The sequence below is a fragment of the Typopeltis vanoorti genome, chromosome 10, assembly GCF_054136105.1.
Source record: "Typopeltis vanoorti isolate ZY-2024b chromosome 10, IOZ_Tvanoo_1.0, whole genome shotgun sequence".
NCBI classification, from domain to species: domain Eukaryota; kingdom Metazoa; phylum Arthropoda; class Arachnida; order Uropygi; family Thelyphonidae; genus Typopeltis; species Typopeltis vanoorti.
This window is the reverse complement of record NC_143558.1, coordinates 97,255,170-97,271,103: the sequence shown is the minus strand read 5'-3', so window position 1 is coordinate 97,271,103 and position 15,934 is coordinate 97,255,170. Positions and strand designations below refer to the sequence as shown.

At 35.0% G+C, this 15,934-nt stretch overlaps 1 protein-coding gene across 4 annotated transcripts in view; it reads right to left on the bottom strand.

Annotated features, from left to right (window-relative positions):
* The window catches only part of Polr3F (RNA polymerase III subunit F), a 160,324-nt gene that overhangs the window by 16,817 nt on the left and 127,573 nt on the right, over positions 1-15,934 (bottom strand). For 2 of the 4 annotated variants that reach the window (XM_090398686.1, XM_090398683.1), the window contains one exon: positions 7,384-7,448. In XM_090398686.1, coding sequence (XP_090254812.1) covers positions 7,384-7,448 — 65 coding nt within the window. Of the gene's footprint in view, positions 1-4,608; positions 5,031-7,383; positions 7,449-11,026; positions 11,229-15,934 lie in introns of those variants that run through there. The other 2 variants (XM_090398684.1, XM_090398685.1) reach the window with 2 other exon arrangements.

Sequence of the window (15,934 nt, the reverse complement as noted above, 5' to 3'; positions counted from 1 at the left end):
ATTCAAGGTTTTGCAGTCTATGACATGGTATGGAGACCTGAACATAGCCTTTAAAGGAATGCAGAGAACCGACCAGGGCTTCTGGCCTAATGTCCAATCCTCACCTTCTCGTGGTGCACCCTGTTGGGTATCTACTTGGATACTGAACGAACGAGGATGGGCTGGCAATTTGGGATTTAGCCCACCAAATTGTATTCTTATTGGTTAAACCAAAATAAAAAATGTTTGTACAGCATGAAAAAATTTCATGCCGGCTGGGACATTGCCCGGTTAAACAAGGCCTCCGTTGTTTTCGCCAGGGAACCAGGGCGAAAAGTCAGCTACTGGAACAAATCTGAAAACAAACCCCAACTCAACATCACCAGAGTTAAAGATCGGTACTATCAACATAAGAAGCCTGAACGGCAAAGAAATGGAGCTAGCTGAGGAATTAGATAAGTACCAGATCGACATAATAGAGGTGACTGAAACAAAAAAGACCAAAACAGGTGAGATCTTTCTGAGCAATAAATACAAAATGTTATATTCAGGAAATGACAATCAAGAAAAAGGAGTAGCCATAGTATTCAACACAAAATACGAGGCTAATCTTCTTGAATGGCAGTCAGTCTCAAGCAGAGTAATGTGGGCAAATATGAGAATGGGGAACTGGACAATGAGACTTATTTGTGCCTATGGTCCCACAGAAGGTTCTACTAAGGTAGAAGTAGAGGAATTTTTTTAGGCTTTAGAAAAAGCAACTGTTACAATGAAAAAGGAAAAGTTGGTCCTTGTTGGGGATCTAAATAGCAGAGTAGGAAATGATTGTGAGACATACAAAAATATTTTGGGAAAATTTGGAGAAAAGAGCAAAGCAAATAATAATGGCAAATACCTATTGGATTTCTGCTCAGGACATGGACTGGTTATTACTAACACCATGTTCCAACATAAAAATGTGCACAAATTCACATGGAGAGAAGAGGCAAGGAATAAGAAAAGTCTCATTGACTATGTCATTGTTGATAGTGACGTTTTATCTCTGGTGCAGGATAAAATTGAATTTCATATTGAAAAGAATGACATGTAAGAAAGTTTTAAAGTGAATAAAAGTTGAGCAGCTCTCAGATGTGAACTAGACTAAAATACACAAAGATTATTGAAGAAAAAATGAAACAGTTTGAGAACAGGAATCAAACCTTGGAAATTCAGTGGCAAACTCTGAAGAAAACATCGATTGATTCAGCCAGAGAAGCATGTGGTGAGGTTGAGGTTGTCTGCGAGGATAAAAAAATCAGAACTCCCTAGTGGACACAGGAAGTTAAAGAGGCAGTGAAGGAAAAGAAGAAAGCATATCAAAAGTTCCTGTCAAATAAGTCAGCTCGTGCTCCTAGAGAATATAGAGACAAATGCAAGAATGCTAAACACTGCATAAAATTAGCTAAACAAAAGTCATGGGAGGACTTTGGCAAGAACATAGAAAATAAATATCAAGAAGGTGGCAAAATATTCTAGAGGTTGTTGAAGAAGCGTAGGAATGGAGGAAAGAGTGCTGTAAAAGGAGTTAGAGATGATAAAGGTAACATGAACACGAGAGAAAAAGATATCCTTGAAGTATGGAGTAATTACTTTGAAAAACTGCTAAATGAAACAAGCAGTGATGACAGCACAGTGGTAAAAAACACTGACCAGGCATGCAGTCAGGAATACATATCCATACTTGAAGTAGAAAAAGCCATCAAAGGCTTGAAATGTGGAAAACGCAGCAGGAGTAGATGATATTCGACCAGAAATGTTGAAATATGGTGGTATAAGAGTCTTACAGTGGCTGCACTGCATAGTTCAGAAAGCCTGGACAGAGGGACGAATTCCCGATGATTGGAGTAGAGCTCTCATAGTACCAATATATAAAAAGGGAAATAAAACCGAATGTGAGAATTACAGAGGTATTTCCCTACTGAGTGTTTCTGGCAAGATCTATGCAAGTATACTTGAGAAACGATTGAGAAGAATTGTGGAAGAAAAGCTTGGTGCAGAACAAGTTGGATTCAGGCCAAATAGAGGCTGTCAGGATCAAATCTTCACTTTACGACAAATAGTCGAGAAAGCATGGGAATATAACAAAGATCTGTATTTAAGTTTTGTCGTTTTGGAAAAGGCATATGACAAGGTGCCAAGAGAGAGAAGCTATTGAATACGCTGCAGTTATATGGTGTCAATGGGGCATTATATCAAGCTATACTTAGTCTTTATTTGAGTTGTAAGTCAGCAGTTAGAATTGAAGGAAGTACAGGAAGATGGTTTAATGTTAAATTTGGTGTGAGATAAGGATGTACATTATCCCCTCTGTTATTCATTATCTATATGGATCACATTATGAAGGAAAGTTGTATTAAATATGATATCAAAATTATATGTTATACTTCTAAATAAATCCACTACAAGTCTGCAAGATTCTCTGACTAAATTGAATAGCTGTTGTAATAGATATGGTATGAAGGTCAGCAATAAAAAGACAAAGACAATGAAAATAGGCAGAATCATTGAAAATGTCAACTGTGTTGTGAATGGAGAACCTGTGGAACAAGTAAAACATTTCAGCTACTTAAGCACAATTTTTGCTGAAGATGGTAAATTAAATATAGAAATAGACAACAGAATCAGCAAATTTAGTATTGTGGGAAGTCAATTGAATAAATTCATATGGAATAAGAGAGAAATTAGTCGGAACACTAAATTAGCTGTATACAAGACAGTGTTCAAACCAGTTTTAACTTATGGATCTGAGAGTTGGGTCAGAAGTAAAACACTTGACCAAAGACTAGAGACTGCAGATATGAGAGTCCTGAGAAAGATTATAGGTGCGAACAGATGGCATCAATGGCAATATCATATTAAAAACGAGGATATTAGGAAAGAACTTGACATTGTCAGCAGGAATGCGTTAGCAGAGCTAATCTGAGGTGGTATGGTCACTTAAACAGAATGGGCGAGAAAAGATTAGCAAAACAAGTGTTCTCTGTCAAGTTGGCAGCAAAACGACCTAGAGGAAGACCAAGATATAGGTGAATTGATATGGTACAAAGTGCCTTAGACGACAGAAATATAAGATCAGATAATGCTGGAGTCTTGACAGTTAACAGACTGATTTGGAGGAAAATTGTAGATAGGAAGTTAGTAATGATGTAATTTTTGTCATGTACTATCATATCCTGTACACCCCTTGAGGGTACATGGCAGGAATTTGATGCTGATGACATGGTATGCCAGTTCTGACGAATGCACAAGTGCTGCTCTTGTGGTAGAAAGAGCTGTGTAATGTGTAGTTTGGGCAGTTGAGGTTCTGATAGGAATAGTAATTCTGGTTTAGATGAACTGGTGGTGCACATTATTTATACTGCTGTTTAGGCCATGAACATTGGTGAAGTGGTTATGGATTTTTTTTTTAAACTATATTTTGTGGGGGAATTTTTGAGATCTGCAATAAAATCACTTTCTTTGGGTTAGTTATGGTTGATTGTATTTGATGACGAAGAGATAAAGAGAGAGGTGGCAGACTTGCAAATCTATTACCCACACAGATGGAATTTGGTTTCCTGTCTACATGTGGCATCAACAGTTCCCCTTGCAGTCACCGTATTCGATCTCCCTCCAGTCATGAACGGGCAAAATACATGGCTGCAGGATTTGACACTAGCTTATCGGTAAGTTTCGAATTTGTTACTAACTGGTTTGGTCTCGTGTACTAACCAGCAGCTGGTCTGTGGAACCGTTTTACTGCTGTACCTTCGAATGAGGGGCAGGGTCCAGGTCCCCCACAGTGAAATTGGTATGTCATTGAGGATATCACTCTCACTGCATGAGGGGGGTGGGAAAAGGAACAGAAACTAATGACTTGAATGTGAGAGCCTATATATTGCCCATACCTATTTGAGGTAGTTTAATAATTGTTGCTATAATGATATGAAGAATGCTGACATATACAGATAAGGAAGTGATAGTTTCACTGTATAAGGTGCTAATTAGGTTTTATTTGGACTTCTGTGCACAGATGCGGTTACCTGCTATATTGGTGTGATAAGGAAACACTGGAAAGAGTGCAGATGTAAATAACTGTCTCCAGACTAGAATATTGAGTATGAGGACAGATTGAGGGAATATGGTCTTCAAAGCTTGGTGGATAGGAGGAAAGATGATATAATTAAGATATACAAGTTGATGAGAGGAGTCTATCAAATAGATACAAGGGAATTATTGTATAGGATAAAAAATGATGCAAGAATAAAGAGGTAAAAAAGATATTTTTTTTGCTCAGTGGGTGGTGCACAAGTGGAGTACATTGTCAGAGTAGCTAGCTAGTGAGTGCTCCAACCTTGAATGTGTTCAAAACATATTATTATTATGGTATTAACATTCACTATCTATTTCTTAAAGTTTTAAACTTTTTTTCATGTATGCGAAACTTTTCTTTTTCAAAACAAAGTATGGTACTATATTTCCTCCGTAAATTAAAGTTAAAAAATCGTGGTGCGAGATATATGCAGGGATTTTTCAATTGTCGTCAATTTCAATCATGTCGACAATTGAAATCAAAAATTTCAATTGTCGTCAATAATTAAATGCTCACTATTCATTATAATTGCTCACATTTATAAAATGAATACATTCAAATTTTAATTCAACGTTATTTACGTGATATATTTTAATCTTTTGCAACAATGCTTCTGTAATTAAATTAATTATTTCTAGCAATATCATGTCCCATACTCTCAAAATCCAGTTGCACAGCAGTTCTAATGATGGTCTCTTAATCTTAATCCAATTCTCCTTCCCTCGCATGGAATCCAAGATAGAGTAGAAGTCAATTCTCTCACTCCTACATTTCCTCTACTGGTTGCTTCCATCTTTATGCATATGATTAGTGTGGTATTAACAAAAGATAGTGCGACTTAATAACAAAGGCAAGCCAACAATTCTTGAGTTGAAATGCTGATTCCCTTCAACTGAATTCCAAAATACAGCAGCCCTCGATTTACGCCTCACTTCCACTCCTGAAAAAAACGGGCATACACTGAATCCACTTTTAATGAGAGGTATAAAGTTATGTTCCGTGCAGTCAAAAAATATACACATGAAGTATGTGTAACATTATTATATCTAAAGCTTTGATAATACATACGTATGTATTTGTTAAAATAAAATTATTAATAATGAAAGCAAAATTATATACAAAAAAAAAAAGAAAAAAAATTAAACTTCGAAAAGATATTACATATTTCTATGTTGAAGTTCCTAGTTTCAGATCACCTGCATTTTTTTTTTTTTTTGAAAAATGTATCCAGTGTTAACTGCCTAGATTTTCTTTCTTTAAGGCAGTGTAAGGTTGAATAGATGCGATTACACTCAGTTTCCAATTGTGGTCCATTTCGCAGAGTTCATCAGTCAATGTCTCTATGCTTGCAAGAATAAGCTGTAAATCGGCCGTTTTTATATCTCTCAGAGGACCTTCTTCGTTTTCTTTCTCCTCCTTTGGATGTTGACTTAATTGTTTGGCTAATTCTTTTTAAGTCTTCATTGGAAAGCAGTTTATCATTGCTCTCTAAGACTTCTGTCACATCTTCAGCTGTAATATCGTCCAATCCCTGTAACGTCTTCAATAACATTCTCTTCTTGCTCTAATTCTTCGAAGTTGTGCATAAATGCTGGAAGAAGTTTTCGCCATGCTCCTTTTAAACACTTTGCTGACACTTCATTCCAAGCTGCCCTGATATTGTTAATGCCCTTCAAAACATCGAATGACTGCCAAAGACTATTGGCAGTCATATATATAGAATAGTCTTTAATAGTTTTTCCTGAGGTGTCCAAGACTCTTACCATTTCCATAAATGTTATACCGAGGTAATAGGCTTTGAAGATTGATATAGTCCCCTGATCCATCGGTTGCAAAAGCGATGTGTTTGGGGGCATGTAAACAACCTTGACATCCGATGGTATTCTTACTTCAGCAAGGTTTTGAGGATGTCCAAGGGCATTATTAATTATGATTTACCTTGGCTGGCAAATCATAATTTGTGTACCAATCTATAAAAATATCTTGTGTAATCCAAGCTTTCTTGTTTCATTTCCAATAGACTGGCAGCATGACTTTTAGACCCTTGAAGGCACGTGGTGTCTGTGAATGGTACACCAACATTGGTTTAAGCTTCAAAATTCCGGAGACATTTGCACCCAACAAAAGCGTAAGTCTATCTTTTGCAGCTTTAAAACCTGGAGCGGAATGTTCTTCACAGGAAATGAAGGTACATGATGGCAATTTTTTCCAGTAGCCAAGTCTCATCAACATTAAAAATGAGATCAGGAGGATAACTTCCTTGTTCTACACAGTCTTGAATTCTAGGAAAAGCAGCCACTGCCACAACATTTGCACTTGCCGCCTCACCACATAATTTGACACTATGCCACTTACTTCGAGACTTAAATCTCATGAACCAACCTTTGCTTCCTAAAAATGTTTCTTCACCTCCATCTGTCTTTTTAAGATCCTCAAAAATTGTTTTTGCTTTTTCAGTTATAACAGCCTATGTCAGAAGAATGTTTTTATGATTCAAGTCATCCACCATAATGATAATTTTTCCATTTTTTCATGAATTTATCCCTGCTATAACTTGCATGTTTTGCATTTGGTACTGCCGTAGATTGTTGCACAGACGTTTATTCTATCTGCATTTTTTAATTGTAGTAACAGTCGATGGAGGTAAGTTCATACTTCTACAGACATTAGCACGTGTCTGCCCATCTTCTTTTCAAGTGTGATTGATTTCCACACCTTCTTAACACCAAGTTCTGCTAACTTTTCTGCACTTCTTTTATCACAGATGGTATGTAATTACGTACTTTATCAATATAAATACGTATGTAAAAAAAATTAAATAGAACAATTAGGTAGATTCAACAGTAAAACTAGGTTTGATACATATATGTCGTCGTAGCTCAGCAAGCACTCGAGTGCCTGCTAGCATCATTTCTCAGTCAGACCACACTACAGGAAGAAAGCATGCGTAGGCATCTGGCGTAAATTGAACCGTCGTAAACCGAGGGCTGCCTGTATCTGAAACCGTCATAACAACATTCACTATCTATTTCTTAAAGTTTTAAACTTTTTTTCATGTACACACATTATGTGAAACTTCTTTTTTTGTAAAGTAAAATCAGGGATGCAAGATATATGTAACGGCGAGTTATATTCAAGTTAATGCGGTGAGTATTTGGATTTCATGGAGGTTTGAAAGTAATACTATGTAATGAATTGCAGTTTGTTTTGAAAACTTTATTAATAATAATATAGAATGAATATTCACTGCAAAAAATCATATTTACAAACATATTACACATTAATATTCTAACCATTCTTTCATGTATACACAAGTAGAAGGTGAAATGACTCCTCCTTCATGACAGCTATCAAAGACCTATAATTAAAAATAAAAATATTTTATTAATGATAGGTTTAAATGCATTTTTTTGTCACAATATCTATATAGAATACCATTCTTAGTTGTTTTTTTTTTAATATTATTCCCACACATGCAATGCTGCAAAACCTAAAGCAATTTGATGCTGCACTTCGGCAGGGAGAAGAAAAAGTAATCAGTTAATTAGTGCATGATGATAAAACAGCCGTGTTATCACAAGTTTCAATATTTACTACACTTAAATGGTATAAATGTTTAGAGCATTTGTCCCTAATCATCATCATCAGCAGAATTCAAGACTGACACCATCATTGAAACAGAAGTGGAAATGGCAGAACTAAGGAGGACTAGGTTGACATAATTGGTATTACTGAAACAAAATAAGAGACAAAAACAGGGTAAAATTCTTTTAAATATCCATTACAAGATGTTATATTAAGGCAAAAGTGATCAAGGAAAGAGAGTAGCTGTAGAATTCAACACTAAACATAATAATGCATTTCCAGTGGGAAATGAATACAAGGCATACAGAAATGTTTTGGAAAAATCTGGAAAAGTGCAAAACTAATAATAATGTTAAGTACCTGCTGGGTTTCTGTTCAGAATATGAACTAATCATATGTATCAGTTCACAGAAGACACAAGAAATGAGTCATTGATTATAGCAATATCTTCATGTTCAGGACAAGAGTATACAGAGGATTTGAAACAAAGTGATAACTAGTTCTAAAAAGGATAAATTTTCATTGTAAACAAAAGTGTTTAAGAAAATTATAAAGAAAAGTCGAGTAGCTTTCTGATGGACTGAGATACAGATATGAAAGAACTCAAAAACAAGAACCAAAATTAGATCAGTGGAAAACCCTGAAAGGTATGTGATGAGGTTTTCTTTTTCAGTGAAAAGTCAGAACTCCATGGAGGACTCAGAAAGTTAAACAGGTACTCATGGAAGTGAAAAATGTCTATCTGGGAGTTCCTAGTAAGTAAATCAGCATCTTCTCTGAAAAAATACAGAGAAAAAAATAAAAGGTTATGTGTGAAAGCATGGGTCAAGTCATGAGAAGACTGGTTAGAATATAGATGGCAGCAAAATATTCCAAAACACTAAGAAATGGTTGAAAGAGTAAAAAACCAGAGATGATATCAAAAATGAAGATAGATATTCTAGATGTCTGGAGTTCTTGTTTGATTTGCTTGAAGTGACAGAAAATATTCAAGAGAAATGCAGTCAGGAGTACATATCAATACAATGAGAAAAAAATTCATTTAAAACCTCGCATGCGAAAATGCAGCTGGAGTAGATGGTATATAATCAGTCAAAAATTATATAAAAGTTTCATAGTGTTTACACTGCATAATTTAGATAGCAGGAGTAGTAGTCCCATCTATAGAATAAAATAAAGTGAGAATTATAGAGGAATTTCTTTATTGAGTAGGCAAGATAAAATTTATGTAAGTATACTTGTGAAAAGGCTAAGAAAAATGTAGGAAGGCAAACATGGAAAAGAACATCTGTTCGGTTCTGATAGAGGTTGTTCAGGGTCAGATTTTCATTTATGATAAATGGCTGAGAAATCATGGGAATATAACAAGATCTGCATTTGTTTTGTAGATGGAGAAAGGAAAGCTGTTCAAAATGATATACAGGTATTTCTCACTGTACAAATTTTTTGGATCGGAATTTTTATTTTAAATTGTGCACGGCCCAGGCAATTAGGGGCGTGTACAGGGAATTACGTAGTATGTAATGATCAGTTAGAATGAGCCTCAGTCACTCACAAACCTTGCCACGCGAGTGTTATTCATAGTTTTCTTCAATTACACCTGATTTTTTTATTTTCTTTCTTTTTAACTATAACCCCTTCACTTTTCCCACAATGTCAAAAAGAAGCAATGGTGCAAAAGAAACAAAAGCAATTACGTTAGAGAAAAAATACCAAATTATTACCAGCCATCAAGTGGGTAGCACTGCTAAAGCTCTTTATGACAGACACAGAGCATCTGGAATAAAGTTTCCAAAAAAACTATTAAAGGAGTATGGCATAAACTTTGTTCTCAGTTTAATGATAATTTCGAAGGCTTTGAAGACCCAACAAAGATTGTGAATTCTGAAACTCGAGCAATCTCAGGTATGGCTAACCAGTTGCAAATGGAAGTTTTGGAAGGTGATGTTAATGAGCTGCTTCAGTCTCACCCTATGATCTCCTTGAATTAGAAGAACAAGAAAGAAATGAAGAAGAAAAATCAAAGATGATAACGAATATGAAGCTCCAACTCGGTTTTTCACTTTAAAAGGCCTACAAGAAGCATTTAAACTTTTCGAAAAAGCTCAAGCAATCTTTGAATCACAAGATTCAGACTTTGAACGATTTAGTAAATTTTTCCATAAAATGAATAATGCTTCTGCTTGCTATCAAGTATTTTAAATGAAGCAGATGACACTTGAGACAGTCTTTTTTTGGGGGGGGGGGATGCACTGAAGCTTCCTAATATATCTCCTACTATGTTGACGAGTGCTGATTCACATTTCATCTTCCTTTTACCTTGCGGTGCCAAGGGTTTATTAATCAACGGACCTCAAACCATTCACAGGATAAGGTGGTCAGCCCTACGCCCCGGTTAATCTTATGTCCTGTAGTGTTGAGTTCTCGAGGCCAGTTTGCCTGCTTTGCGGGATGATAAACTGTGGGAAAAACCCTACTGTCCACACCCAAGACCGGCTAACTTGGCTATGGCTGAGGAAGATCTTTCAGTTCCTCACGTCACCGAAGGGAATAGAACATAGGACACTCCTTCCCCAGGCATATGGTTGCGAAGCACACAGCCACTAGGCCTAACCGTGCGGACTATGTTATTTTTTTTAAATATGTAAATCTTTGGCCAGTAAAGTCTTTTCTATGTTATTTTTTAAATATGTAAATCTTTGGGCCATTCAAGTCTTTTCTTATCATTTAATATTCATTTTATATATTCCTTCTTACGAACATAACTCTCGCTTATAGCATTATTTCTAGGGTAAATAAACTCCCAATTTAAGAACAGTCGCCAGGCACCAATTAATTCGTAAAGGCGGGAATTACCTTTACTTATATGGTACATTATACTGAGCAATATGTAGTCTATATTTGAGTTGTAAAAATCAGCCATTAGAATTGAAAGAAGTACAGGAAGGTGGTTTGATGTTAAATCAGATGTGAGACAAGAGTGCACATTATCTCCACTGTTACTGATCATCTATATCAATGTTCCTCAATGGGGCATGCCCCCCCCCCTCCTCCAAGGGATACAAATTAGTTTTTGGTGCAAAAATATATTAAGAATTATGGCAGCCAGCAATGCAATGGACATGTATAACAAAATACGAAATATATACTTAAATCTTAAAAAGAAACAGATTTCACTTATTTTCAAGAGAAGCCATTAGATTTAAGCTATCTAACATTAAACCAAATGTTGAGTATTTAGCTAAATGCACCTGGCACAGGAAACCCACTGAATAAAAATAGTAAGTGTAAAGCATGTTATTCTTTTAAATTTCATTCAGGGACAATTAGAAAAAAAATGACTTAAAAAAGTCCTTTAGTGGATTACTAAAGGAAGGTTGAGAAACTGATCTATATGGATCACATTATGAAGGTAAGTGGCATTAAGTCTGATATCAAAACTGAAGAAATTTAGCTTAGCTTACTGTTTTATGTATTACTAAAAAAAAGGAAGAACACATTACATTCCTTTTTTTATGGGCAATGGGAACAGACACCACTCCATCATGAAATCCTAGAAAGTAAGGATAACATCTGTGAGTTTCTCTTTTGTATACATTTTTAATATTTAGTTATATGAAAACTGCAATACTGTCTGTTGTTCATTTAAATTAGTTAAAAAAAGGCATTTGATAAAGATTTGGTTAGAATCTTTTCAATGCCATGTGTACCACTGAAGCCTATAAAATAATTCACCAAAACTTGTTTAAGATATAAAAATGAATATTTTCAGTTGAAAACTACATCATTTCTCTTCTTCATAATCTCAAAGAGATAGAGTATGTGTGGAGGAAGAACTTTTTTATGCTCCCCACTCAGAACATTAACTGCATTCATGTACTAAGAAGAGATGTTTATCTCTTCTTAGTACATGAATGCTAAAGCTTATCTCCAAGACCAGTGCACTAAAAGCCAGACTTCACACTATATACTATAAGATAGGTGGAGAAAGCTACCAATACTCCTATCTCAGTATCTCCTATAATGCAAAACACATCTCCATGCGGATATGTCTAATGTTATGCATTAAGGGAAGGGCCACTACCCAGACTAGTTTCGACCTTTATTGAGGTCTCTTCAGTGGGAGCCAGGCCCTAGTGGAGATACCAGGCAGAAGCATTAGCAGATCATCTCTACCTATAGGAGTTGCCATATGGTGTGCCACCCTTTTTTAATAAATTACTCTGGATTTAGAGAAAGATGTTGAAAGTTTATTTTTTACTTGGTTAGAGTATAATAAAATTAGTTTAATCCTTTATCCAAGTGTGAGCAAACAAAGTTTGCGCCTGAAGTATCTTCAGGACTAGGGTAAGGTGATACAACAACCCAGGGCAACTCGTTGCAAAGGTGGAGAAACTACCAATACTCCTATCTCAGTATCTCCTATAATGCAAATTCTTCACACTTGAATAAAGGATTAAACTAATTTTATTATACTCTAACCAAGTGAAAAATAAACTTTCAACATCTTTCTCTAAATCCAGAGTAATTTATTAAAAAAAGGGTGGCACACCATATGGCAACTCCTATAGGTAGAGATGATCTGCTAATGCTTCTGCCTGGTATCTCCACTAGGGCCTGGCTCCCACTGAAGAGACCTCAATAAAGGTCGAAACTAGTCTGGGTAGTGGCCCTTCCCTTAATGCATAACATTAGACATATCCGCATGGAGATGTGTTTTGCATTATAGGAGATACTGAGATAGGAGTATTGGTAGCTTTCTCCACCTTTGCAACGAGTTGCCCTGGGTTGTTGTATCACCTTACCCTAGTCCTGAAGATACTTCAGGCGCAAACTTTGTTTGCTCACACTTGGATAAAGGATTAAACTAATTTTATTATACTCTAACCAAGTGAAAAATAAACTTTCAACATCTTTCTCTAAATCCAGAGTAATTTATTAAAAAAGGGTGGCACACCATATGGCAACTCCTATAGGTAGAGATGATCTGCTAATGCTTCTGCCTGGTATCTCCACTAGGGCCTGGCTCCCACTGAAGAGACCTCAATAAAGGTCGAAACTAGTCTGGGTAGTGGCCCTTCCCTTAATGCATAACATTAGACATATCCGCATGGAGATGTGTTTTGCATTATAGGAGATACTGAGATAGGAGTATTGGTAGCTTTCTCCACCTTTGCAACGAGTTGCCCTGGGTTGTTGTATCACCTTACCCTAGTCCTGAAGATACTTCAGGCGCAAACTTTGTTTGCTCACACTTGGATAAAGGATTAAACTAATTTTATTATACTCTAACCAAGTGAAAAATAAACTTTCAATATAAGATAGGGAAACAGTAAATCAAGACCTTATCATTGCATCTTGAATCATATGTTTTATTACATTTTTCAAGTTCTTAGATCTTTTAATGTACGGCAAAGGTTGGTCGATTGGTAGAGCCTCTGCTACTAATGGCTCAGTTAAGTTTGAGTGGGACCAATCTCCCTCGATGAGTCTTTGGACTCCCTGGAGGTGTCAAATAATAATAATTCTTAGTCCAACCCGTTTTTTATTTATCAACATCAACACTTATTCATGATTGATTTATTTTATAACAATTTTGATAATTCTTAACCTCTAAGAAACTAACTGAAGATTTTACTGCCAATATAGAAAAGGTAAGTAATTATGTTACCAATTTAATGATTTCTTTCATTAAAAAAAAACATTCAGTATTGTAGGACACTCCATGGGATAAAACTAATAATAATTAAAGAACTTGCTAAATTTATGTGTAGGATATTGACTTGTAATAACCTCTCAAACATAAAGATGTGCATAAATAAAGTTAATAAGTAGTCTTACTGACTTTTCTTATTATTGCATCTTCACAGTGATTCAGAATAAAAGAATATCTGCAATAGGAAGTGAAATAATCATTATTTAGTTTTGAGCAGGATTAAAATGAGTATTATATGGAAAAGAAAAATACATGAAATGTTTTTTTTTTAAATGTAAGACAAAACAAAAATCAAGCTTTGGCCAGTGGCAAAATCTGAAAAATAACACCACTTGATTCATCCAGGGAGTTATGTGGTGAAGTTGTCTATCAAGGGGAAAAAATTCAAAGCTTCACTTTGATGGACAGAGTTAAAAAGGCAGTCTTATGAAACAAAAAAATTGAAAGTTTCTGGTAAATAAGTCAGCATGTACTTTGAGAGAATTATATGGGAAAAAAAAATACATGAAATGTTTTTTTAAAAAATGTAAGACGAAACAAAAATCAAGCTTTGGATACCCAGTGGCAAAATCTGAAAAATAACACCACTTGATTCATCCAGGGAGTTACGTGGTGAAGTTGTCTGTCAAGGGGAAAAAATTGAAAGTTTCTGGTAAATAAGTCAGCATGTACTTTGAGAGAATTACAGCAAAAAAGAGAAGTATAAAAGTTGTACGGTGGCTTTGCATAATTCAGAAAGCCAAACTGTAGTTAAGTGGAGCAGAGATCTTATAGTACCCATCTATAAAACAGAAAATAAAACAATGTGATTTACACAGGTGTTTCCCTATTGACTGTTTGCAATAGGGAAACCCGATTGAAGCATGCAAGTATACTTGAAACGAAACATACACTTCATTCAGGTTAAATATATGTTGCAAGGATCATGTTTTTACTTTAAGATAAAGAGATTATGGGAATTTAATGATCTATATTTAAGTTTTGGAAATTTGGATAAATCATATGATAAGTGCTAAGAGAAAAGCTCTTAAAACATGCTAAAACTATGGCATTACATTTATCATAAATGGAACATTATACCATCTTATACTAATTGTAACAGCAGTTAAATGTAAAATTATGCATAAGACAAACAAGACTACATTACTTACTATTCATCATCTATATGGTTTGCATTATGAAAGAAAGTAGCATTAAACTTGATATCAAACAGAAGTCTTTAGGACTTGTAATAAAAGAAGATTTTCATATCAAATTTGCCACAGAAGCTGTGGCAAATTATATACCAGAAATGGTATATAATTGGTATGAAAATCAGAAAATTATTAGGTAAAGTTGGAGTTTAATTTTTGTACTTATTTTCTTGCGAAAATAAGTTAAAATTAAAAATTGTTAGGTAAAGTTGGAGTTTAATTTTTGTACTTATTTTCTTGCAAAAATAAGTTAAAATTAAAAATTGTTAATTTTTTTTTTTAAATGTGAATGTTGGGATTAATTTGTTTGCTACTGTATAAGTTAAAATTGGATTTAAATACTGTCTTGTATATTGCTAGTTTATTTACCTGTCCATTCACCATACCAATTTTGCTTATACTAGTTATGTATTTTCATATTTTGCTGCCTTGATGAAAAATTAAACATGAAAATACATAAATAGTATAAACAAGTTTCACAAGAAAATAAGTACAAAAATCAAACTCCAACTTTACCTAATACTGTGCTCTGTTCCAAAAAATATGTTTATTAATTCATTTAGGCATGGACTCTACCAACTTAAAATACATTTTCTTATTTCTGCATCTCAAAACCATACTTTTATAATAGTGTATTAAGTTATCCTTTGTATCACAATTTAATTTTCCAAGTCTATTTTTCATTATGGCCCAGAAATTTTCTATTGGGTAATGCCAGAAAGTTACCTATCACTAAAGCAATTGGATGTGATTTCTGAGAAACTCTTTCACTTTTTTTTAAAGTATGGTATGAAGCACAATCCTGATGGAAGATGAGTACTTTGTCTTTCTGGATCTGTGGGACCACTCTTCTCTCCAATATTTTTATATATTGGTCGCTTTTCATCATACTTCAACAGGCACAAGTGATCCTGGACCATCGTGTAAAACAACCTGAAACATCTTTTTAGCTGGATGTTTGGTGACTGATTTATGAACATAGGGTACTCGCTCTCCTTCAACAAAGAAATGGCTCTCATCTGAGAATATGACCTTCCACTTCTCAACAGTCCAATCTTTGTAGTTTTGCTCACTGGGTGAGCAAATTGGACTTTGTCAATAGTTGTTTCCTTTTTGGTCTGTGGGCAATCCTCCCTGCTTCCAACAATCTTTATCAGATTGTCATGTCAGAAACATTAATCCCACTAGCTGCGAAGTCTCTATTTAAGTCTCCAGCAGACAATCGTGGATTCATTTGCTTTTCCTAACTAGTAAACGATCTTGAGCAAGCATAGTTTTACTTTTTTTTTCCCCATATTTTCCTTTTCTGTTAGGAGAAAAGGTACCTGTCAATGTGGTTTAAATCACATT